The sequence below is a fragment of the Bos indicus genome, chromosome 29 (genome assembly GCF_029378745.1).
Source record: "Bos indicus isolate NIAB-ARS_2022 breed Sahiwal x Tharparkar chromosome 29, NIAB-ARS_B.indTharparkar_mat_pri_1.0, whole genome shotgun sequence".
Taxonomy (NCBI): domain Eukaryota; kingdom Metazoa; phylum Chordata; class Mammalia; order Artiodactyla; family Bovidae; genus Bos; species Bos indicus.
The window spans coordinates 25,341,678-25,368,149 of NC_091788.1; the positions used below are offsets into that span (position 1 = coordinate 25,341,678).

Here is a 26,472-nt window from a genome sequence, read left to right on the forward strand (position 1 = left end):
CGGACACGACTGAGCAACTGAAGTGAACTGAACTGAAGGGCCAGACCCACCAGGCTCAGGGGTCTGGATTCTACCCATACGGTTTGCTAAAGGACTGACACAGTATGGTCTGGAGCCTGGTTGGGACCACCCAGCGAGTTACCGCCAGGCTTGGACTGCAGCCCAGGTCGTGTGTCTCTCGGCCCAGAAGGCTCCCCTCCACAGCACACAGCCTTCGACATGGACAGGACATGAGGAAGGCAGTTTGCTCTCCCCCAGAGAACATTGGACTTCCCTGGTGGCTCAGACGGTAAAGAATCTACCTGCAGTGCAGGAGACCCCGGTTTGATCCCTGCATCAGAAAGATCCCCTGGTGAAGGAAATGGCAACCCACTCCAGTATTCTTGCCTGGAGAACTCCATAGACAGAGGAGCCTGGCGGGCCACAGTCTGTGGGGTCGCAAAGAGTCAGATATGACTGAGTGACGAACACCTCACTCCAGAGAATGTTAGGAAGTCCCGCAGAAGAGAAGGCAGGTGCCAGGCCGCCACTCCATGAGAAGAGCAGCAGCACAGGTACTCACCCGCTGGTGATGTCGTCCGCCCGCATGTTCTTGCTCAGCACATCCCCGTCGCTCATGTACCCAGGCGCATCCACGCTGATGGCCTCCAGGTCCATCTCATCTCCCGCCTTGTCCGAGACGTCCACGTGGCAGACACTGCTGCCCCTGGAGGCCAGCTGCCTCCGCAGGGGGGCAGAGTACACGTAGCGGCCTGACTCGGTGTTGATGAAGCGGCTGGCGTTGGCTCGGGGAGGGTACCCATTGCCCATCGAGGGGGCGTCTCCCGCCTGCAGCCGGGGGCTGGACTGGCCGAGCCTCCAGGCCAGGGGAGTGGGCCTGCCCGTCAAGCTGAGGATACTGCGCCCGCTGATCTCTGTGGTGACGTTGGTGTCAAACGTGGTTTCCAACGTGCTAGAGACATAAAATCGGCCTTGCGTTAGACCCCGATGTGCCCAGCGGTCTTTGTGTTTACATCCTCTTTAATTTCTTTTCTAGAACCACGAAATACTTCCCATATACAAAACAGGATCAAAAAATAAGGTACCAACGTACCACCCAGTGTAGTTCTGCTGTTAAAAATGAAAAGATGAAGCTGCATGCCTGAGTGACATTGCGAAAAGCCCAGTGGGGACTTTTCCCCTAAAACGTGGTACAAGTGCCCACGACCAGTTACTTCATTTTTTAATATTTACTTTTCATTCACTCATTTGCCGGTGCCGAGTCGCAGGTGCAGCACGAGGGATCTTTAGTTGCGCCATGTGGCATCGAGTTTCCTGACCAGGGATCGAACCTGAGCCCCCTGCATTGGCAGCATGGAGTCTTAGCCCCCGGACCACCAGGGCAGGCCCCCAGTTACTTTAAAGAAATGATCTTAACCAGTCTTCTTTGTAACCCAGGAAGGGACACAGACCATGCTGGACTGATAACGATGGGACATAGCGCCTGCCCGCTTGTCCTTGGATGCTGCCTTTCATCTCTTCCTTCCTAAAGGCGGGAGGTACCCGTCCTCCCCGGGGTCCTAAGACATTTCACGCCCTCAGCTCTCTCCAGACCGAGCAGGTGGGGAGGGCCCTGATTTTCTCACTCTGTAACATGCATTTCCCCCACACATTTGCTTCTCCCCTCTTTTGTCCAAAATGACAATTAAACTTTGGGGGCAAAAGACCAGAAATGAGAGATGAGTGTCTGGGCTGGTGACGCATGAAACTAGCTGGGTCTGAATCTGCCAGGAGACTGAGCTCGTCCCGGGTCTTGCCACACCATCAAGATGAGAAACACGGGGTCTCTTAACAACTAATCGACCAGAGAGGTATTAATACGTCTTTGGTTACCCGAACGTTATTGATGGGAGTGTTTCGATATTCACTGATGTAACAAATCGCTGGCCACAGGTGCTAGTTTCTACAAAAATCCCCCTGTCAATAATGTGTTAACTAGGCAGAGAGAGTGAGAGTCCTTTCCTACAGAAGAAAGCATGGACGCTTTCCCTCCTCTCATGATCAGCATCTTAGCTTGAGCCGAGAAATCCACCAAACTGCTGGAACCGACTTTCAGTCAGTCTCAGTGATGATGGTGGAAGGACGGAGGTGACTTATCTCATCACAGAGGGGCAGGCCAGTGCCTGGCTCCAGGCCAGCACCATCCCACCCCGGGGTACTCACCTCTGAAAGGAACCAATTAGGTACCCCAGCTGCTTTTCTTTCCCTCCGATCCGGGAAGCAGCCTGCCTGACATTTCTCATCTTGGGAACCCCTGCGATTTAGGTGGGCTTCCCAGGCAGCACTAGTGGTAAAGAACCTCCTGCCAATGCAGGAGACATAAGAGACGTGGATTCCATCCCTGCTCAGAAGATCCCCTGGAGGAGGGCATGGCAAGCCACTCCAGTATTCTTTCCTAGAGAATCCCATGGACAGCAGAGCCTGGTGGGCTACAATCCATGGGGTAGCAAAGAGTCGGACAAGACAGAAGCGACTTCACATGCATGCAAGGTTTAGGCCCTGGTCTTCAAGAACCCATGGTGCTTAATCCTATTCTGCCAAAGCTGCAGGCAGAGGGGGAGCCCAGCAATCTCCCGCTGTGTTCATTTATCAAAAAGACTGAAACTGAAGAAGCAAAGGAGACCTCCCTGACCTGGGAGCTCACAGGGGTAACTAGGCCTCTACCTTGATCGTCAAGGCCAAACACAAACCGTAAAACCTGGTTCTGCCCAAATCATGAAGGATGCCCAGGGCTGCATCCTCTTCACCTTCTCGCTCAACAGTGAAAAGAAGCTGATAAATGTTTCCAACGTAATCCTAGAGTTCATCCAACGAAACTGTGGTTTAAACATGATCCTCCGCTTTTATAAATATTTCCGTACGTGCTTTATACACGTGCATGACTAACAGCGTTACAGAGTGCTGGGGATCAGAAGAGAGGCAGGAATGCGAGTTACTCATTTTATCACACAGGTCAAGTACAGTTCACCTGCTCATTTTAACAGCCCAATATCATTTTGGAAAACGCAAGCAAAGGGAAATTTCAACGCAGCTGGTCTGCCACATCCCTCCTGCTTTGGGAAGGAATCCGTCTCTATGGATTTTTGCTCCTGACACTTCTGCATGCCATCTGGTATGCTCAGTGAATTTCAGCACATTGGCAATCCAGGTTATTTATTCCATTATTAACTAAATCACTTATGTGGCTAGAGCAGGAACACACCACGGCAGGAGCAGCCATGTGATAATCAAGTTACCAGCCGACTCAGGGAAGTGATTCACGCTCCAGGTACCTGTGTGTAACCTGAGTTCCCCGTAAACTGGACATGGTCTCCTCCAAATTCTGCCGCAGATCAGCAATATTCTTCACCGTCCGCAGTCGCCGAGCCTCGGGATCCTCCCCTGGAGAGACAAAGGTGAAGACTGTTTAAGTTCTCAGGTAGATGGGGAGATTCATGGGAACAGCAGTCGTGTCCATGACCATAACCATGCTGCCTGCTCGGGACCTGGCTCATCACACATCCTCAAGAAGGATTTGCGAGTGAATGAATGAATGGATGGAGGAATACCCGAAGGAAGGCATTAAACCTAAGTAGAGAAGTCTGTCATCTCCCTGCAGGTCCCTCCAGCAATAGGTGAGGTCTAGCTTATGAGACAAAGACAGAGTCTGAGACAGTAAACACATTCCCACACTGTCTCCCATAAAGACAGACACATGTTAGGTCTGAGCCCTGCCCACAGAAGTGGGAAAGGCCTTTTGCTTTCTCCTCCATAGTAGGCGCTGCTATCTACTGACCCAACATTACTTATTTATGTATTTTGGGCTGTGCTGGGTTTTCACTGCGGCTCAGGCTTTCTCCAGTTGTGGTGAGCAGGGACCACTCTGTGGTGCTGTGCAGGCTTTTCATTGCCGTGACTTTTCTTATCGTGGAGCACAGGCTTCAGTAGCTGTGGTTTCTGGGCTTCGCTGCCCCGAGGCATGTGGGATCTTCCTCTGGGAAGGGATCGAACCTGTGTCTCTTGCATTGGCAGGCAGATTCTTTAGCACTGAGCCACCAAGGAAGCCCTGATGCAACATTATAGATGGCTCATTTGTAGTGGCTAAAAGATCTGCACCTATTGATCATTAATATTTCTACAGAGAGAGGTTTGCCTTCTTGGCCTGATTTGTTACGTCATCTCGAATTCTGGCTCCTCTCCTCCCTGGCTGAGTGGTCACAAGGAAGAGGAGAGGTCACCCTCTCTGCCCTTCACACGCCACGGTCCTAACAGAAGACACTGGCAGTGCTGGTCTCAGTGGACTGTGGCAGGACTAAATGAAGATCCCGAAGTGCAGCGCCCACCTGATCACGCCAGCTGGTGCTGCCGAGTGGGCAACGTTCCAGAAGAGTCAGGCTTCTCTCTGGGGGACGAGGGACTTCCATTCCTGGGCAACATTTCCCACTAAATGTTCCCAACAATTCCCACTTCTCCACTGGTCTGGAGAGGTGAAGCTGGCACAAACAGCCCAGGAGAAAGAGGCCACATACAAGCTAGGAAGCCACACCCCCTCTCAGAGAAGCCTCGGCCTGGGGGTGTCTGGCCATTCTGTCTTGTTTGGGCTTATGGGGGGAGAAGAAAAGTTGAATAACTACAATAGTGATGAGAGGAATCACACATCTTTCCCTCAGAGTAATTTCAGGAGAGCTGAGAAGACCACCATCAAGGGTCTTTTAAAGCTGATGACTATTTCAAGTACTGAGCAGTATTTCTAAATTAAGCTCCATACAGAATATGGTACACATGGGCGACAGCAAGTGGGATTTCAGCAGACACCAAGTGGAACTTCCAGCAAGTGTCATCAACAGGGCAACAGGCAGCTAAGAAAAAGCATAGAATTAACTCTCCTTCTGAGACAGATGACCACTTCTTAGGTTATTCTCAACACGGTGGTGCCTGGAGGCTGGGTTCAATGATTGATTCTATGAAGAAATTTGCCATAGCAAACTCTCTGGCCTTGAAAACGTCAGTGTTTTCAATTTTCTCCCCGCTCCTAACCAAGAGAAATTTGAAAGGCATTTTTCCCTTATCTGAAAAGTAGTCAGACCTGCATTTCCCACCCAGTTCTTTAAAGTACATACGAACGTCCATGTTTTTAAACGAAAGCAGTGATGAATGTCTACTTTACCTTCCCCTAATGGCTTTGGAGGAATGTAATTGCATCTATCCACAGGGCCATCAATTAAATATCTTTCACTGCCAGTTTGGCCACATTTTATCTGTGTAAAGGCTGCCAAAAAAAGGTACTGATCTTTTGGATGGCTCCAGGCCCTGCAGGGAACATTTATTATGAAGCTAAGTCTAGGCACCAGTTTTCAAATTATCTTCATTAATTAACTTAATCATGCACAACAGTATAATAACTATGTTTACAGGCACACCTTGTTCTATTGTGCTTTGCTGATACTGTGATCTTTACAGACTGAAGGTTTGTGGCAACCCTGCTTTGACCGCGTCTGTTGGTGCTGTTTTTCCATCGGCACTCGCTTACTCCGTGTCTCTGTGTCACACTTTGGTGATTCTGCCAATATTTCCAACCCTCCACCAGCAAAAAGACTATGACTCATTGAAGGTTCAGACAATGGTTGGCATTTTTTTAGCAATGAAGTATTTTTCAATTAAGTACGTTGTTCAAAAGAGTACGTTGTTTTTTTAGACATAATGTTACTGCATACTTAATAGACTAGAATATAGTGGAAACACACAGCTTTTCATGTCGCTCAGTTGTGTCCGACTCTTTTGCAACCCTGTGGACTGTGGCCAGCCAGGCAGTTCTGTCCATGGGATTTCCCAGGCAAGAATACTAGAGTGGGTAGCCATTTCCTTCTCCAGGGCATCATGCCTGGGATTGAACTTACACCTCCTGCATTGGCAGGTGGGTTCTTAACCCTCTGAGCCACCAGAGAAGTGCACTGGAAAACCAAAAAAAATCTGTGTGACTTGCCTTCTTGCAGTCTTTACTTCACTGCAGTGGTCTGGAACCAAACTGGCAATGTCTCTGAGGCAGGTCTGTATATGTCCACGTCCCTACTGACGTCTTAATGACACATTTGCCTGTGTTAAGTCTCCTAAGACAAAGGTCTTTGACACAGAGTTGTAACTCACCTTTGTTCGTGGTAACCCCCACACAAATCTAGATATGCTCAAGAAATATTTATTGCCCCAAAAATGTCTGGTCAGTGTAGGGTGAAAGAGAAAGGACAGATTGTGCACTCCAACAGATAAAGGTTTGCACAGTGGCATTGCCACTTATTAGCCACTTGCTGCTGCTGCTGCTGCTGCTAAGTCGCTTCAGTCGTGTCCAACTCTGTGCGACCCCATAGACGGCAGCCCACCAGGGTTCCCGTCCCTGGGATTCTCCAGGCAAGAACACGGGAGTGGGTTGCCATTTCCTTCTCCAATGCATGAAAGTGAAAAGTGAAAGTGAAGTCACTCAGTCGTGTCCGACTCTTAGCGACTTGACCTTGGACAAATCACTTATCCTCTCTGAATGTCATCTGTAAAATGGGGATAAAAGTCCTTCCCTTAGGTTAGAATGATCAGATGAGATGACACGTGATATCCCTAAGCAACTGACCAAATAGTCCCATAAACGTCCATCCCTAAATACATCCATTTGTTGTCATTTCAAGGAACTGGCTGTAGATAAGCTGGATTCAACCTCATACTTACAAGCTACGACGTAGTGTCTCCATAAAATTATTCACTGTACAGCCACACACATGATACAACCACACACATGAGTTTCACCGCTTAAATGTAGGGCTCATTGAATCTGAATGAACTGTTTCCCCCGAGGAGTCCCACTGGGAAATATATGCTCCCCTCAAAGATTCCAAGGGCAATGTAGACGCACAGACTAATAATCCACCTGCCTTGCTCAGGTGATGATGTTCTAAACTGCCCATTCTGCATGCTGGAAGATGGGCTCAGTATAAGATCTCCGTCCCAACTCACTGTCTGAACAAAATAAACACACGGCGTGCCCCAAGGGAAATGACTGGGCCCTTGAAGCCCATCTACTATGAACCATTCCATGTTTACCCGTGACTCTCCTCACCTGCCCAAGGCAGTCCCCTCCCAAGCCAGGCATTACGATGGAGAGAACAGCACGTTCTAATCACACAGAGCAGATGTGAGGATGGCAGGGTGTTAACATGGGGAACACGGATAGGACTGGGAGTTTTTACTTGGAAGAGGGAGGCTAGGGGACACACTGCTGCAGGAAAGGAATGGAAATTGTCCGTGAGCTTCAGGAGGCTGGATTATGTCCAGTGATTTAGAAATGGAAGGATAAAAGACTCCATTACCAGGTAAAGCCAGCTAGGTATGGAAGGGCTGCCTCATGAAGGAATAGCTTTTCCATCACAAGAAGTATTCCAGCAGAGGCTGAAAGACAACTCGTCAGTGAATGACAGAAGGGATTCACGGACTGGATAAGGAGTGGGTGTGGTTCCTCCTAACGCTACAATCTGAGCTGCATATCTCACCTGTAACTGTGTGAATGGTAGAGCACCACAGGACAGTCCACCTACTTGCATGAGTAAGGGGAAAGAACTAAGCAACAGATCAAAGAGTCTCATAAATGGCAATTCCTGGACACACACATTTGTGGTCATTTCAAGCGACTGGCTGTAGATAAGCTGAATTCAACCTCATACATGCACAGTGCTGTGTGATGTCTCCACAAGACTATTCACACACATGACACAGCCACGCGTGTGAGTTTCACTTCTTACATGTAAAGACAAGTTATCCCGATTCAGAAAGTTTCCTTAGCGACTAAAACCCTTCGACTTCACACCGAAGAGTGCTTGATTAGCCATGACTGGCTGCACAGTTCTGGTCCCCAAACCCATAGACAGCATCTCAGGCTTTCTGAGCTCTCACTTGGTTGCTGTCCTGATGCACAGGAGACATGGGGAGGAAAAGAAAAAGGACTGAAAAGATCACAGGCTGCCATCCGTCCCTCTGAAATTTAAGTGTTACGTGGAATGGTCTCCGGCTGCCGCCCTCACTTCTCAGATGTAAATTTCACTGAGCCCCTGGGTCTGACATGAATCCACACTCCTCCACAAGACACACGTCTGACCCATGCCAGCTGCTGGATCACTGGCCTGACTCTTTTGATGTGTGCACATATGAACACGATCTGGAATGTGTGTGGAGACCTGAGCAGTCATTAACCCCCATACCCTTCTCCTGAGAGCTGACCCTTTTCCTGCACCATCCAGGTTCTCACATGCAAGGGAGCTAAAACCTGAGAGAGAAGGAAATGTAAAATCAATCCCAAATGTGGGGCCCCAAACCGCTGCAAGATGGATCACTTACAAATGGCTGGAAACTTCTCTGTCTCCTCAACGTGCCCGGCCAGCAAGAGCCAGAGGGAAAGAGCTAAACCTCTTAGATCCTCTGAAATGAACACTCAGAGTTAATGGTCAAACGGGTGGATGAGTCGATCATACGGGCTGCATACCAACTCCACTGCTGTGCCATGGCTATTAAAATGGGGCGGTCACAGATACTTAGTCTAATAAATGGATTTTAAACATGGATTTAGTTTTTAACCCAACCCAGGAAGTGGTATGATATGCAAAGAATAACACAGCCACTGCTCAGTATATGGCTTCCCACTCACTTCCCTGATTATAAGTTGCTGGGACGCAGGGCACAGAGCTGGGAACAGGGATAAGCACAGGGAGAGCGGTGGCTCAGAATGCGCTGCAGCAGGAATTCAATTCTGATGCTACTTCTGTGTCTTTAAATGAACACTGTGACGGTATAACGCTAATAAATATTTGTGGAATTAACTGTATGACAACTGCAGATTTTATGTTTTTATATGATATGACATCCTTTAATCATCATTCCTGTCTAGTGAAAGTGTTAGTCGCTCAGTTGTGTCTGACGCTTTGCGACCCTGTGGACTGTAGCCCACCAGGCTCCTCTGTCCATCGAATTCTCCAAGCAAGAATACTGGAGTGGGTTGCCATTCCCTTCTCCAGGGGATCTTCCCGAACTGGGGAATCAAACCCCGGTCTCGCACATTGCAGGCAGATTCCTTAACACCATCTGAATGATTAGGGAAGCCGCTCCTTGCTAGGTTACATTTAAATAAAATTTAGACTTTTGTTTTTGGTAAAAGAAATATGCTGAAATCTTCTTTCCAACTGTCTGAGGATGCTCAGAACAATTTTCAATCAGTGTTTCTAGAAAGGAAATTTGAAAAAAGTCAAAACATTTTAGAGTTCTAACTCTTTTTGGAAAGCAACTCTATCTGAAGACTGAACAAGGAGATTTAAGGTGAAGTGTCCCAAGCCCAGAGCCCTACCATAAGTGGGGTGGAGTATGGCTTAAAGCAGAATTCACCAACAGGTAAAAGACTTTTTATAGTCTGGGAAGGAGGGAATAGTGAGAGAGAGAAGAGGGGGAAAAAAGGAAGCAGGAAGACGGAAAATCAGTCTGGCTCATCAATCAAAGCAACAGTGAAGCAACTTCACGACGAGCTGGGTTCAGCACTTCCAGCGGTGGTTGCTTGGGAGGCCTCACTTCCCCGAGACAGGGAAGTTCCAGGGCTCTGTACTCACCAGTGAGTTCCTCCAAGGCAGGCTGTCCACTCTTGGTGTAGTGGCTGGGCTCCATGGTCACACCCCCTGAGCTGGATTCGGCAGTAACATTCCCTTCGGTGTCTGTCTGGGACCTTCACACACAAACCAGAGCAGACATACTTGTCACAAGCAGTAACTACCCCATCTGGACCACTGTGCTCTGATCACAACCCCTGTGAGCCCCTCCTTTGGTGAGAAGCTTTAGAACAGAGCAGACCAGCAGACAGATTCTAAATAATTCATCGATGCACATGGAGCGATGTCCCAGAAACAGAGAGAGCCACCGAAGTGTAAAAGATGAAATATTCATCACCCAAATGGAGGGTCTGCAATCCTTCACTGGGGAACGTGTCTCTGCGTCCCCTTTGGGGAGCTAGATCTAGCCAGCGAAAGGCTGGCAAGTACCCGACGGTTTGGATCATTTAACCTGTGCCAAAGAGCCACTTCTAAGTAACCAGCGATGCCAGCAAGCCAAGCATGAAGATGATTCCACTGGCAGCCCCGTGCGCCACCCCCGCCCCCCGCTCAGATCCTCCTGACACGGCTGTCTCTGGAGAGGTGACTGTACAACCGGCCAGGAGTGGGTGCCAAGCAGGTGTGTTTGCCCTCCAGGTCTGATTCAGAGCTCAGATCTCCTGAGATGAAAGGTCTCACTGATCATTATTTCAACACTTGACTGAAATCTGTACTTCCCCAAACCTTCTCCATGCCCTTATTTGTCAAGCAAATCGAGACAATCAAGCAATGTGCTCTAGCCACAATTACCTCTGCTTATTCAGGCGTGCCAGGCAAATATAATTACATTCGGATACATAACCCTGGGTGTAATGTTATTCATTCATCGGCATCCTCAGCTAATTCAACCAGATTTCACTCTCTATGAAAAAGTGTTTGCCAAGAATGTGAACTGCCTAAAACAGACTGTGGGGGAGGTACCGATAAGCCCCACATCATCCATCTACACTCCCCCCAACCTCTGCCTTCCTATTGACGCCATCGGTTCCCCATTCCCATCATCTCTGAATTTAAAGGATTTCCATGCTCTCTGTGTTCCTCTCCTTCTTTTGACCAGAATCCAAGCTTTCATCATCTCTGCCCAGGCCTGTGAACAGGTATATTGCCTCCAGCCATAGAGCTTACAAATGACAGCCAGATATAGAAACCAGCCCACGGATGATTCTTACTGGTCTGCCTAGTATCTTTCAAAGCTTTTGAATTCATGTCCACATTTAAAACTGGAGAGAGGTCACCAAAAAAATCTGGATTTCTGTCCTTTTCTCAGTAAAAGCAAGTCTGGAAGGACTGAGCTCACTTTCTTGCAGGGCGCCACCTGCTGGTGAAAAGTGGTGGCGGTCCCCTTTGGGGAGGCGTGAGGATCCCTTTCCCGGAGTCCCATTCACCCTGAACCACTCAGGGTGCTGCTTCTGTGGTATCACCTCTGCGGGCCCAAGCAGGCACCTGAACTGTGATCTCTGTTTTAGACTGTTTCCAGGTCTTGTCCACCCCCCATTCTATTCTCCACTGACCTCAGTGACCCTGATGTGATCTTTCATCTTTTGATTAAAGGCCTCTAATGGTTTTCCGTTGCCCGCAGAATAAGACCTAAAGTCCTTATTGTGATAGAGGATGCGCTACTTCACAGGATTCTTCCTCCTTCATTTCCAACCCGTCTCCTGGCGCTCCTGCCTTTACACACGGCCCTGCCCTGTGCTCCACCCACATGTGGCTTCTCTCCAGTCCCAGCTCATACCCAGCCCTTCACAATTTTGTCTTTGTAGTCACTGTGCCCTTTGACTGAAGGCTCTTTTCCTCTTTCTTCCTTAGTTTGCTCCTGATCTGCCTTGAAGGCACAGCCCCGGTGTCATCTTGGTTTGGAAGCTTTCCCCAATTCTTGGCCAGCGGATGACTCCACCTCTTGTGCGTTTCTGTTCTCCTGATGTCTACTTATTACAGTAAGATCTAATTAATAAACCTTTCCTCCATTAGATTAAGAGCTCTCTGAAGGCTAAGACTGGCTCTTTTGATGTGGGCATTTAAGAACACTGCTCCAATTCATATGCTAAGCAGGCACTCAGGTAGGGTGTGCTGAATGGATAAATGAGTTTTTAAGTCTAGAAAGATTCGGGGTAAGAGAAGGAGCATTGGACTTGGAGGTCTGAACATGGAGCTGGCTGGAGTCTGCAGTCTTGATAGCCACGTACATCTCAGGAAATCACTGCACCTTGTAGAGAGGCGGGACCCTTATCTGGACATGGGATTACAACAGCGACCTCCCCTGGCTGCTACAAAACTCACAGGTGAAGCCACACAAAAGCACTTAGCGAAGTATAAAGCAACAGAGGTGTCCAGTGTGTCTTCTGAATTGGTAACTATAGTTCATTCCAAGTGATTTTTTTAAAAAAATGATTTATTTTCCTTTTCCTCTTGGTAACATCATTAACATGAGAGGTTCTGGGGGGAGCACTGTTAAGTAATAAACAGTGAGCTGTAAACTTGAGAGAGAGAACCTGGAGCATAAATGGAGTCTAAACCACTTTCTAAAATCCTCTGATCTAGTCCTGTCTCCTCAATTTACAGATGAGGCTCAGCACGAGGGAGTGATTTACAGTCAAGACTATTTCATGGTTAAGTACTGGGTCCCTCTAGGTAGAGAGACTTGGCTATAAGCACGAGCTCTTCTGACTACCAGCTCTTTGACGTAGATCAAGTTATTTAATTATTCTAGGCCTCAGTTTGCTTATCGGAAAAATGGGGATAAAAAAGGTAGCCAGCTCGTGGAGTTGTGAGAACGATCCAATGATCTGGGTTTCTGCACACATGTGGTGCACACTCAGCAGCGGTGCCTGCAGCCAGGTCCCAAGGCCACACAGGGACGCACAAGTGAACAAAAGACCAAGTCAAGCAACCTGACTCCTATCCCAGGGCTCTTCTCTCCAGCCCCTTTCCAGGCTCACCCAGAGGAAAGGCACCTCAGAGGAGGAACAAGGACATCACACGGGGTGAACACAAACTTCTGGGTTCAACACACGGGAGGCTTTCTCCCTCCCATCTGTTGGACTTTAGCTCTTTACCATTAAGAGCTTTTCCTCTCATAGAAAAATCTTGAAATATTAAAAGAAAAAAAATAGAGGTTAAATGGTTTAGAATCTTTCAAATGATTACAGCCAGGAAAAAAAACGGAGAGAGTGGAATTGACCGTGATCAGACTGTCACATATTTTAATTCTGAAAATGCAAATCAAAAATCTGGGAATAGCAGCCTGAATATGCCTGACTTTAAGATTATCCACGTGACCGCAATAATAAAAATTTCACGGCAAGCAATTCAGTTGCCTCCACGATCAGAAAACAGTTGTATAAAAAGTTGAGCATGGAGACCAGTGCTGAATCATTATCTAAGCCTTGGTACCCTTCTCAGGACTGTTAGCCGAGCTGATGACTTGATTTAATACAAAGATGACCACCTCCCATTTAAAAAGATCTGGTGTGACCCTCCCTGAAGGGGAGAGTGAACAAGGAAAAGGAAACAGCTTCTCGTCAGAAGCCTGACCTTCCCTCACGGGCTGGATGCTGTGGGCTTGACTCTGCAATCAATCGCTTGAACCAGTCTTCCTATCAACTCTTGGCAGGAATGGTAACAGAACTAGAACTCACCTCAGGCAGAGAGAGCAGAAACATCTAATTCACTGCGGAACCATGCAGACTGAGGAAGCGGAAAGTATGGCCATGAGTCTGTGCATATGAACAGGTATGCGAACACACGTGTGAATACATGCATAGGTGCATGCACATTTCATGTGTGAGTGTGTACTTGTGTCCTTATTTACGTGTGACTGACCATGATGTGCACTCACGCCTATGGGTATATGTGTGTGTGTGTGTGTGTATATAAGCTGCGTAGAAGCTGTAAAGGAAGAGCCTGGACTGTGACACTAAACCATTGGTCCCCTCGGTGCTATAGACGGCTCTTAGTTATCACTCAGCTGTGCAGAGTGGCCCACTGCCTGGCAGGTCTCGAGCACAGGATCAAGCTGAGCACTGTGAACAGGGCTCTGGGACCCCCAAGAGCAGGGCTGGGTGGCTTCCATCTGCCCAGACAGGACTCATCGCAAGAATCAAGCATCACACAGAGACGATGTCCCCCATCCTGTACAGGTGCGTGGTGTAACCAGAGGCTCTCACAGGCCACAACACCCAGAACAACAGCACCGGGCTCCCCGTGGTCTCCTGTGGTCCCCTGGATGTGCCATCAGAGACAGGCAGAGGGACTGACCATGGAAACACTCAGGCTTGTCACCCCAAATACAACCCAGGTTCTCTGGTCCTTCTAGAACTAGTCCTTCCTTATGGTTACCCTTCTTCCTCATCCTGTTCTCCCCTCTGAAAAATCCCAGCACGTAGCAGGGACTGAAAAAATATTTGAGTTCCCTGGTTGCCTAGTGGTTAGAATTCCGGGCTTTCACGGCTGTGGCCTGGATTTAATCCCTGGTTGGGGAATTCACAATCCACACAGTATAGCCAAAAAATAAAAATAAAAAAAATTTTTTAGAAGAAAAGAAAAAAAAATACATGCAACGGGGTAACAAACTGAGGTTCTGGAAGTTCAAGATGAGCCTCTCTGTGAGAAGTCTCAGTTGCGCAGCAAGGTGGTTTTGTGTTTCATCGTTTAGAGTACATTCAGGATGCTTTAGGACTGACCTCGGAGCCTGTCAAGTGAAACCAAACCACCCTCCTAGCTATTGTTCAGGCTGCTTCTGCCAAGTCCCTGGGTCCCCGTGTGCCTGGGCCACTCCTCTGCATCTTAGGATCACTCACATTTTCCTTCCTATCTTTAGCTTTCTAACCTACCCCCACGCCCCAGCCACACTGAATTAACTGTCCCTCAAGCACACCACATATGTCTCTATCAGGAGCTGATCACGGGGCCCCTGAGCTGTCAGCCTCAATGTTCCCGGAAGACCCCTGCCCCCGAAGACCCCTTGCCCAGGGCTGGGCAGGGCCGGGGAGGGGGGCAGCTGCTCCTACCTGTACAGGAAAGGCGCCACGGTGGCAGTGTTGGGGTGGCTGTATTGCTGCTGGGGCTGAGGTAGCTGGACACTGACAGTATTGCTTCCTATGGTCTGGGTGGTCCCCACGGACGCACTGACAGTCTGGCTGCTGATGCTGTGGTTCAGGCCGGTCCCTCCGGGGCCTTTTCCTTCCGAGGATGCCAGGCTGGAGGAGGAGCTGGAGTGCCTGCCGTCCAGCGGGGGCTTCTGCTGGGGGAGCCCCGAGCTCGGCTTCCCACCCCGGGCTCGCTCCCCGTCCTTGGAAGGCGTGGGGGCACTTGGGGATTTCCCAGGCACGCTCTTCATCCCTGGTTTTGGTATCCCGCTGTGGGAAGGGGCCGGGGCCTCCTTCTTGGCACTGTTGAGCTTCCCCCCTTTGGGGATGAAGCTGGCGATCTTGGAGGACTTTTTGGGCATCTCGGTCAGGGCGGCCCCGCTGGGGTCTTCTCTCGGCCCCTCTCTGAGGTCCGGCCTCTCTGTCACCGAGGCTCTCTTGGTGAGGTCCTTGCTTTTCTCCTTCTCACGCTGTTGTTTCTCCTTTTCCTTCTCACTGCCTTTCGGGGAGCTCTTCTTGTTGGTCAACGCCCGGCTGAAAGTCCTCTGGGCGATGCCCTTGAGGGCGATCTTGGGGCTGTTGGACGGGGGACCGGCCGCGGACAGCGGGCGTCCGCCCGCCTCCATCTCTTCGCTCTCCTCGAAGCTGGGCAGGATCTCCAGCCGCTCGCAGCTCGTGTCCCGCGACCCCGGGCCCTCGCCCGCCTTGGAAGCCCCCTTGCTGTTGAAAAGTTTTAGTTTTTCCAGCATGGACCTCTGATTGTTGGGGGCCGGCTTCAGGGCTTCAGGGGCGGGCCGGGGGGGCTCCGGCGTGGGCGGCTTGACGGAGAGCGCGGCGGCCGCGGCGCTGTGCTTCACGCTGACTGACTTGCTGCGCCAGGGCTTGGAGGCCGAGCCGGGCTGGGGGATGGCCGAGGAGGCGCCGCAGCTAGCAGGGCCACACCCGCCGCCTCCCTCCAAAGCAGCGGGCGCATCTTCGCTCATTGCGGGGTGGGAGGATGCAGGGCTCGCCAAAGGCTCTGCGGAGACGGGGAAGAGAGGGAGACCTGAGTTACATGCATGGACCTGCACTCATCACGAGAGGGCGTCGGCCACGGCTGGGCGGCCGATCGCTCCAACCCGGATGCCACGCAGCTCCACTACCTGTGTCTCAATTTAAATTCCACCTTGACTTTCTCCCACGCTCCATCAAGCACTGTTCACATCCCCTCCTCCCCCCCTCCCCCCCACCCACCCCCCACATTTTGGCATATGCTATGTGAATGCACACCGACCTTAACATCCACATGCATGTGGCACAATTAAGCACACACTTCATGGGAAAACAAACAAAAATCCACACCACCACTGATTGTGCGGGAATGGTACAAGAAATATCTCCTGTCTTGAATGATTCAACCCATAACCCGGTTATCCAACTAAAGGGAAACAATGGAGGATTATCCAACTTTAAGAAAACAATGTATCAGAGACAAACAATGGAGGATTATCCAACTTCAAGTAAACAATGTACCAGAGACATTAACACAGAACAGATTCCAAAAAAAAAAAAATCCAGAAAAAAGAGAAACCAAGGATAATCTTGACAGACGTAATTACCCACAGAAATTGCTAAATCCCATCAAAGCATATACGTTTTCCCTATGTTGGCACTTTTAAAAGAGTTACCAATGTGGTGCAGGCTGGAGTTTAAAAAAAGGCTTTCGAGCTTAAGAGTATGAACTGAGCACGAGGCTTCACCGTCAGCAGGAAAACACGCAGGTTATCTCAAAGTCAAGGCTTCCCCCTTGGCACACAGGGTGTAGTTTCCCAGCCAGCCCCTTTTCTCAGAAAAGCCTCAAAACATTTCCAAATTGGAACTGGAATTATTCGGAGACGGGCAGGTTCCAAACTGGCACTCTGCTAGGCACCGAGGCAGCCTAGATTGATGACCTGAACGTCAGAGCTCCCTTGCTCAGGCAGCAGGCAAAGCCACACAGGGCCATCCTCCACGTAGGGACAGCTGTCAGAGGGAAGGGGGCCGGGACACAGCTGTGAGCCCATCCCCGCGCCCACCCACGACCACGCCTGCCCAGCGCAGACAGGGTGCAGCACCTCGGCCCCCAAAGAGCCCGTCCCGGCACTTGCAAAGTCACAGGGACACGACTTACCCGGCCGCAGTCACTTTCTCCCGCAACGATTCCCTAAGAAAACTTCTCCAACGCGAGAGGCTGTCCTTCCGATTGTCACAAGTGTTTTCGGTTAAACTGCTCATGTTTCTAATTAACTTTTGTCATCCGCAACTGCTCCAGTGCCCAGAAGCCTGGCGGGATTAACGGCTGCTTCTTCTGCTCTTTTTTTTTTTTTCCCCCTTTTTAAATACCTACGTTCCACCGCCTTCGAGCAGCAGAGTAAACTGTGTATAAGAGCGGCTTTTTATGATTTAAAAGTCAACGGCCGCCAAAGCCGAGCGAAGGCAGCCCCTTGTGGGACACGAGCCGGGAGCACTCCCGGCAGACGAACTGGCCTCCCTTCCCTCTCAGCTGCTCCGGGGGAGGGGGGGCGGTGCGGCGGGAAGCCGCAGCTCCGGGGTGATCCAACGCAGACCTCCCAATGTTTTAAAACACATACATCTTCCTGACTTCCCGGGGATTCGGGTTTGGAGCAGGGGCTGCTGTGCGATCCTCCCTTACAAAACACACGGCGCATTGCTGGATCTTTTCCTGGGGAGAGCTTGGGGACTGGCTGGGAAACAGGCTTGCGGAACCCACCCACACCGCCAGCCCCTCGGAGGGTCTCCTCGGGTGGGACACGCTGCTCATGGAGGGCCTCCTGGCCTCAGGAGGTATCGTGCTAGGCACTCTGAGAAGAGGGGCTCACTGCCCCAGTCTGAAGAATGGGGAGACTGAGGCTTGGAGAGGGCTATGACTGACCCTCCATCACACCACAGGAGATGGTCCAGTGTGGGATTTGGGCTCAGGTCTCGCGACACAGTGCTCTTTGGGACTGCATCCCAGCTACCTCCCGCGATAAAGAACACTAAATGACAGCCACTTAGATGACCAGAGGACTTCAGGGCATCTACCTCATCTACTGCTTGAGTATATTCACGACATCCATGGTGGGGAACAAACCAGCCCAGCCACTGGATAGGAGGCAGCCTATGCCACGGAGGCCAGCTCTCTGGAGGGCAGCAGTGACCCTCCAATCGCGAGTTCTACCCTCTCAGGACTGCTGTCCTTCCCTTTACTTGGGCTCAGATCTGAGGCAGAAATATTCATTCATTCGTACATTCAGTATATTCATTCATACATTCAGTAAATTCATTGATATCAACATTCAAAGATGGGTCGTCCCTGGTGGCCCAGTAGTTAAGAATCCCTCTGCCAATGCAGGGGACACGGGTTCCCTCCGTGGTCTGGGAACTACGATCCCACATGCGGCGGGGCAACTAAACTTGAGCCACAGCTAGAGAGCCCTCCTGCCGCACTTCTGAAGCCCCCATGCCCCAGGGTTTGTGCTCCGCAACATAAGAGGACACTGCAATGAGCAGCCCGCACATCGCAGCTAGAGAGTAGCCCCCGTTTGCCACAACCAGAGAAAGCCCGAGGACAGCAATGAAGAGCCCACGTGTCACAACGAAGACCCACGGCAGCCAAAATAATTATTTTTAAAAAATTAAAAACAAATCTAATGAGTGCCTAGTATATGCCACACGTTTTTCTAGGCACTGGGATACATCAATGACAACGCGGAGATCCCTGCCTTCATGGATGTTACACTCTAGCGGGGAGGAACAGATAATTCATATAATCAATACATACATTTTATCACTTGGTAGAAAAGAAGTCCCAGAGAAAAGGGTTTTGAGTGGGGCATGGGAGATTGCAACAATGTCCTTATAGGAGCTACAGCAAATCGGGATCAGAGGTTTGCTCTTCTTTTCTAAAGAAGTTTCAGAACTACTCCCTACTGAGCAGAAGCACATGCATCACTGTGACTTCTCTGCTCCCACACATTCCCTGGAACTCTTACAAAGCTCGCCTGAAATAATTTGGACAAGAAATGCCCCTGCCTAGCATTTCTGTGTAATTTTAAATCTTAACATGCACAGCTAGCAATCAGTTGTTACGAACCAGTTAGAGACTGATCCAGAGTTAACCAAACACCTGACTTGTCTAAGAGAAATGTGTAGGCCAATCAAAGACGTGTGTTTCCTTCAGGAAGGCTGCCAGGTGCAAGAAGGGGCTCACATGATGGATGCATCGTCACTTCCCAGGCTGTCCCCAGATGGCTCCCAGAAACTCCTGTCTTTCAAACCCCAGCTCAATGCCTTCATCCTTTGTCAAGCTCCCTGAGACCCTCGGGCTGAATGAACTACCGGGTTTGCATCATCACCTGGTATTTTTACCTACTCTGCTTCTCCAGGACACTGTCCAAACTTCCCTTTTTATAAAAGCATTTGGAGGGCCACCTACTTACACCAGGCACTGGGAATATAGCCCCTGGCCTTTAGGAACTCACTGTTCAAAGAGGCAGCAGACCTCAAAACAGAGCACAGAAGCAATGTCAAGGCTGTAGAGGGCGGCACATAGTTCCGGGAGACCCGAGGATTGGGATCTCCTGATTCTCCCCAGAGACTCTGGGAGAGCTTCATGGAGGAGGCACTATGGGTTTGCTTGTTCCCCTGGTCTGTGAATCCCTCCAGAGCAGAGACCTGCCCCCATACATCCTTGTTTCCCTAAGCCTGCCAGAGCATAGAAAATACTAAATGGTTTCTGAATTGTTGGTGGGTAGTTGTAACATTTGCAAGTCACACTTAAGGCAAGAGAGACTCAAAATCTGTGATCAGTCATTAGGGTTTTATTACAACCTTTCAGTCCAAACTAAGGATTAGGACTCAGAGCTTCAGAATTTCCACTTGGCATTTTGCCTGGGTTCCCCTTGTTATAGGATCTTGGGGACATTTCAAGGCTGCTCATTATAGCTGTAAGACATAGTCCGAGGGGATGGTTCTGAATTTGGTTTCTGGAACAGAAGTTCCCTGAGTAGGGCTACTGGGCACCAGAGCACCATCAGACCATCAATACTTTAGAATTAGGTCACAGCCAGTTGCTGCTGTTGTTCAGTCGCTCAGTCGTGTCCGGCGTTTTGTGACCCCGTGGACAGCAGTATGCCAGACTGCCCTGTCCTTCACCATCTCTTCCCCTAAACACTGAAGGGGCTCCAGGTCATGAGTGGTCTTGTGCAGGTGAACTGGACACATTTCTGTCATTCCTGGGGTATCACACCTGTGACCTCAGACCTTGGCTGAGGTGGAAAGCAGCCATTTCTAACACTAGGCTTCTGTGATTCCTACCAGGCTTCTGAGTGTGTGAGATAAATGCAGGAGAGGCCCGGGGAGGCAGGCAAAGTGGCCAGTGTGATACCAGCTGAGGTATACCACTCCGCCCCTCCATCCCCCATTTGTAAGAGGGTAGGCTTTTCTCTAGAGTCCTTTCAGCTCTGCTTCCATTTGAATCTCAGTGAGTCTCCAAGAGGCCTGGAGAGGCTGGGCCCCAAGAACACAGCTAGGCTCACTTGCTAAGTTCTATGGTTACCGCCTGCTATGACATACAGGTGTGTCTTTAACTTCAATCATTTCCCTTACCAGTAAATGCAGAAAATGGGCCGGGTCAAGGTATACTCAAACTTTTATTTATTTTGGCCATGTGGCATGCAGGATCTTAGTGTCCTGACCAGGTATCAAACCCACGCCCCTGTGCCCTGGACCACTGGACCGCCAGGAAAGGCCCAAGAAATACTCAACCTTGGATGAGCTGCTAGTGAATTAAAATCTGGTGTTCCAGGAAGACAAATGAGGGAGAGGGAGGGTGGGGTGAGTCCTTTAAAATTAAGAACACTTCTCTCTCTAATAACTCTAGAGAGAGAAAGGAAGAAAGCATGAAAGAAATGCTCTGACCACCAGCATTCTCCCAACAATGGTATGTGGTCCACGGAAGGAAGTGAGATGAACACTTCTGATGACACATGGATTCACATGTTTATATTTTAAAAGTTACCTATTTATCTGCTGCATATCATAAAAGACAAGCAGTTCACATATAAATCAGCAGTTTCATGGGACGGTTCAGACGCAGATTTAATTTGAGTTGATTTAAGGAAACTATGAAACAAATAAAAACACAAGCAGTTTACTGATTTGGCAAGACTCGCACAGCAAGCTTGTGAAAGACTAAAGTTGGGGAAACACTGCTTCATTAAATCAGAAATACTGATTTTATATGTAAAATATATAACTATTTTTAAAATATTTATTTCATACTCAATCTATTCTTTTGATAAATGCAATCAATCAAAAGGAAAGTGAAGTCGCTCAGTGGTGTCCAACTCTTTGCGACCCCATGGACTGTAGCCCTACCAGGCTCCTCCGTCCATGGTATTTTCCAGGCAAGAATACTGGGGTGGGTTGCCACTGTCTTCTTCAGGAGATCTTCCCGACTCAGGGATTGAACCCGGGTCTCCTGCATTATAGGCAGATGCTTTACCGTCTGAGCCACAGGGCGGAAGGCCCCAAAAAGGACTAGGTTTAAAACTAATCTGAAATGGCTACTGTTACAGCTTTATTTATTTATATGTATTTGTTTAGCATGACATTTTGCTGGGAATTGGTCAGATCTGGGAACATAATCAGGTCTTTGTGCCAAAAGTAATTCTAAGGATAATGGTCTTAAGTTTCAGACTACTGAATATAATAAGAATAATACATTACATCATGCCCAATAAACATCCCAAATATCCATATGCAAAATTCCATGACTTATTATATGTAATAGATGTTGGTAAATTCTGCCCTAGTTTGTATTTTATGTTTTGCTACACCAGGTCTGAGTTGCAGCAGAACTCTTTGTTGAGGCATGTGGGATCCAGTTCCCTGACCAGGGATCGAACCCAGGCCCCCTACATTAGGAGCATGGAGTCTTAGCCACTGGACCAGCAAGGAAGTCCCCTAGTTTGCACTTGGAATGCTGATCACAGGGCCCCCGAACAGAGTTTGTGAACCACGCCCCGTGGTCTGATCTCAGCTTTAAAAGGCCAGCTCACCAGGTTCACCCACCACCAACTGACAAACCACCGCAAAAAGGAAAAGTCTCATTTGAAATGCTGCAGAAACAGGAGGGCTTTGAAGAAGAGAAAAGGCTTTTTGAAGAAAAGAGTTTAAGGAGAGCATTAATCCTCCTGTGGGTAAGGGAAAATTTGGTTTTTCTGGCAACCAGCCTTTAACCTTCCCTGACAGTAACCAAAACACTTTCTAAATGAAAATACTGTCCAAGGCAGATAAACAAGTATTTCTTCCTCTCTTCCTCCACGAGGACCAGCAGTGGCCCCTGGTCCCTTCTGTCCCCAGCTTCCTAGTTAGGGAGATGTTGGTGGTCTGGCTGGGGCAACAGGCACCCAGGGAGCACAATCTAGGTCAGCTGATCTTAGTTCCTGTCACCCTACTGTGATTTTAAACCTGCTCAGAGGTTGGGTCTAGCCTGAATCTTCAGGAAAAGGTCTGACCATTGGGCCTATAATTTTGGGCCTATACATTGGGCCTATACAATTTCCTATAATTTGTTAAGATGTCAGTGTTGAGTATACAAATTTGTTAGGATAACTGAAACCAGTTTTGTTTGTTTGCTAGTTTGTTGTTAAGTGCATGGACTCTAGCCACACAGGCTGGAGATTACTTTCAGAGTTGCTCTTGTTAGTTTCTCTACAACCATGTTAGCCACCAGACCACAGAGGGACACGTAAGTGGATCTCGCTCAATCCACTTAGTGGTTCTGCAGGATTTCTGTAGCCTGGCCTGAGAAGCCTTCTCAATACTGCTGTAATCAATGTCTAATATTAAAGGCATGGGCTCAAATATAGTTTCTCTCCAACTCCTCCCTGGAGAGGAGCCTTGGAGGTACAGAAAGATGGAGAAAGGGGTCAAGAGAATTGCCAACAAAAGTGGTCAGAGAGGGGAAAGGCATGGAGTAGAAGGAGCTGGGCTCTGAATCCATATTTTCTAAGGATCATTTTGTGTCTATAATTCCATAGGCTCCCAACATCCAAGTTAGAATAAGAATGATGATTTATATAAACAAATATTTTATTTAAAGTTGCTCTGTTAAGTTAGTCCCTAATAAAAATCCCAATGATGTTTTTGTTGAAATAGAAAAATCCATACAAAAATTCATGTGGAATCTCAAGGGACTCTGAGTAGACAAAGTAATTCTGAAAAAGAACGAAGTTGGAGGTCTCATACTTTCTGATTTCAAGCCTTTCTACAAAGCCATCACTGCAATACTGACAAAGGCAATCATATAGACCAATGGACAAGAGCCACCAGACACAAACCTTTGCGTATACGGTCAAATAATTTTCAAGAATATTCAATGGGGTAAAGGTCATCTTTTCAACATATTTTCTGGGAAAACTAGATGTTCACATGCAAAAAAATGAAGCTAGGTTCATACCTTATACCATATTAAAAAATTAACCTAAGATGGATCAGACTTAAATGTATGAGTTAAAACTATAAAACTCTTATGGGAAAAACACAGGGCAAAAACTTCATGACACTAATTTTGGCAGTGATTTCTTGGATATGACACAAAAAGCAGGAGCAAAAAAACAAGTAAGCTGAACTTCATCAAAGTTAAAAAAAACTTTTCTGCATTAAAGGACATAATCAACAGAATGCAAAAAACAACCTGTGAGTGGTAATAACTGCAAATCATACATCGGATATCCAGAATATATAGAGAACTCATATAACTCAACAACAACATGATATAAAAATGGGTAAAGGACTTAAACAGACATTTCTCCAAAGAATATATACGATTGACCAATACACACACAGAAAGATGTTCAACATCACTAGTCGTCGGGGAACACAAACCAAAACCACAGGAGGATACCACTCCATACCAATTAAGATGGCTATTATTTTTTTTAAAAAGAAAACAGCAAGTGTTTCTGAGGATGCTGAGAAATTGGAACTCTCGTGCATTACTGTGAGAACGGAAGATTGTGCAGCCATTGTAGAAAACACAATGGCAGTTCCTCAAAAAATTAAACATAGAATATGTCCTACCAGTTCCACTCCTGAGTATATACCTGAACGAGGTGAAAGGAGGAACTTAAACAGACATTTGTACACCCAGGTTCCTAGCAACATTATTCACAATAGTCAAAAGGCAGAAGCAACCCAAATGTCTATCAATGCATAAACAATGGATACTGTTTGGATGAATGAATGAATCATCTAAGTGTGAGATATATCAATGTCTCTTTCTTTATACACACACACACACACACACACATACAATGGAGTATTAAATTCAGCCTTCAAAAGGAAGGAAATTCTGACACCTGCAATAATAGGGATGTCCCTTCCATTAGGAAGCTTCTACAAGCCCCTTATCCTTATCCATCAGAAGGCAGACAGAATGGAAACCACAATTACAGAAAACTAACCAAACTGATCACTTGGATCACAGCCTTGTCTAACTCAGTGAAACTATGAGCCAGGCTGTGCAGGGCCACCCAAGACAGATGGGTCATGGTGAAGAGTTCTGACAAAATGTGGTCCACTGGAGAAGGGAATGGCAAACCACTTCAGTATTCTTGCCTTGAGAACCCCATGAACAGTATGAAAAGGCAAAATGATATGACACTGAAAGATGAACTCCCCAGGCTGGTAGGTGCTCAATATGCTACTGGAGAAGATTAGAGAAATAGCTCCAGAAAGAATGAAGAGATAGAGCCAAAGCAAAAACAACCACAAGCTGTGGATGTGACTGGTGATGAAAGTAAAGTCCGATACTGTAAAGAACAATATTGCACAGGAATCTGCAATGTTAGGCCCATGAGTCAAGGCAAATTGGAAGTGGTCAAACAGGAGATGACAAGAGTGAACATATCTGCTGCTGTGGGCAAGAATCCCTTAGAATAAATGGAGTGGCATTCACAGTCAACAGAAGAGTCCAAAATGCAGTACTTGGGTGCAATCTCAAAAACAACAGAATGGTCTCGGCTCATTTCTAAGGCAAACCATTCAATAGCAAAGTAATCCAAGTCTATGCCCCAACCACTAATGCTGAGGAAGTTGAAGTTGAATGATTCTATGAAGTTGTACAAGAACTTCTAGAAGTAACACCAAAAAAAAAAAAAAAAGATGTCTTTTTCATCATAGGGAACTAGAATGCAAAACCAGGAAGTCAAGAGATACCTGGAGCAAAGGCTAACAGACTTTTGCCAAGAAAATGCACTGGTCATAGCAAACACCCTCTTCCAACAACACAAGAGACAACTCTACACATGGACATCACCAGATGGTCAATACTGAAGTCAGATTGATTATATTCTTTGCAGCCAAAGATGGAGAAGCTCTATTCAGTCAGCAAAAACAAGACTGGGAGCTGACTGGCTCAGATCATGAACTCCTTATTGCCAAATTCAGACTTAAACTGAATAAAGTAGGGAAAACCACTAGACCATTCAGGTATGACAAATCCCTTATGATTATACACTGAAAGTGACAAATAGATTCAAGGGATTAGATCTGATAGACAGACTACGTGAAGAACTATGGACGGAGATTCCTGACGTTGTACAGGAGGCAGTGATCAAGACCATCCCCAAGAAAAAGAAATGCAAAAAGACAAAATGGTTGTCTCAGGAGGTCTTACAAATAGCTGAGAAAAGAAGAGAAGTGGAAGGCAAAGGAGAAAAGGAAAGATATATCCATCTGAATGCAGAGTTCCAAAGAATAGAAAGGAGAGATAAGAAAGCCTTCCTAAGTGATCAGTGCAATGAAATAGAGGAAAACAATAGAATGGGAAAGACTAGAGATCTCTTCAAGGAAATCAGAAATACCAAGGGAACATTTCATGCAAAGATGGGCACAATAAAGGACAGAAATGGTATGAACCTAACAGAAGCAAAAGATATTAAGAAGAGGTGGTAAGAATACACAGAAGAACTACACAAAAAAGATCTTAATGACCCAGATAATTACGATGCCGTGACCACTCATGTAGAACCAGACATCCTGCAGTGTGAACTCAAGTGGGCCTTAGGAAGCATCACTACAAACAAAGCTAGTGGAGGTGATGGAATTTCAGCTGAGCTATTTCAAATCCTAAAAGATGATGCTGTGAAAGTGCTGTACTCAATATGTCAGCAAATTTGGAAAACTGTGGTGTTGGAGAAGACTCAAGAGTCCCTTGGATAGCAAGAAGATCAAACCAGTCAATCTTCCACCTGGGCTTCCCTTCCTCCACCCCCATCCCTTTAACTCCCTTCCAAATTCAGAAACATTCAACGTAAGGGCGGAAGTAGAGAAAAGCAGAGACATTACTTTGCCAACAAAGGTCTGTCTAGTCAAAGCTGTGGTTTTTCCAGTAGTCATGTATGGATGTGAGACTTGGACCATAAAGAAAGCTGAGCACCAAAGAACTGATGCTTTTGAACTTTGTGTGATGTTAGAGAAGACTCTTGAGAGTCACTTGGACTGCAAGGAGATCAAACCAGTCAATCCTAAAGGAAATTAGTCCTGAATATTCATTGGAAGAACTGATGCTGAAGCTGAAGCTCCAATACTTTGGCCACCTGATTCGAAGAACTGACTCACTGGAAAAGACCCTGATGTTGGGAAAGACTGAAGGCAGAAGGAGAAGGGGACGACAG

At 47.7% G+C, this 26,472-nt stretch overlaps 1 protein-coding gene across 4 annotated transcripts in view; it reads right to left on the bottom strand.

The window, feature by feature from the left end:
* NAV2 (neuron navigator 2) overlaps positions 1–26,472 on the bottom strand; it is a 423,984-nt gene that overhangs the window by 161,931 nt on the left and 235,581 nt on the right. For all 4 annotated transcript variants that reach the window (XM_070783121.1, XM_070783120.1, XM_070783122.1 and 1 more), the window contains 4 exons: positions 14,690–15,785; positions 9,645–9,757; positions 3,312–3,420; positions 563–952 (listed from right to left, as the gene is read on the bottom strand). In XM_070783121.1, the coding sequence (XP_070639222.1) occupies positions 563–952; positions 3,312–3,420; positions 9,645–9,757; positions 14,690–15,785 (1,708 nt within the window). The remainder of the gene's footprint in view (positions 1–562; positions 953–3,311; positions 3,421–9,644; positions 9,758–14,689; positions 15,786–26,472) is intronic.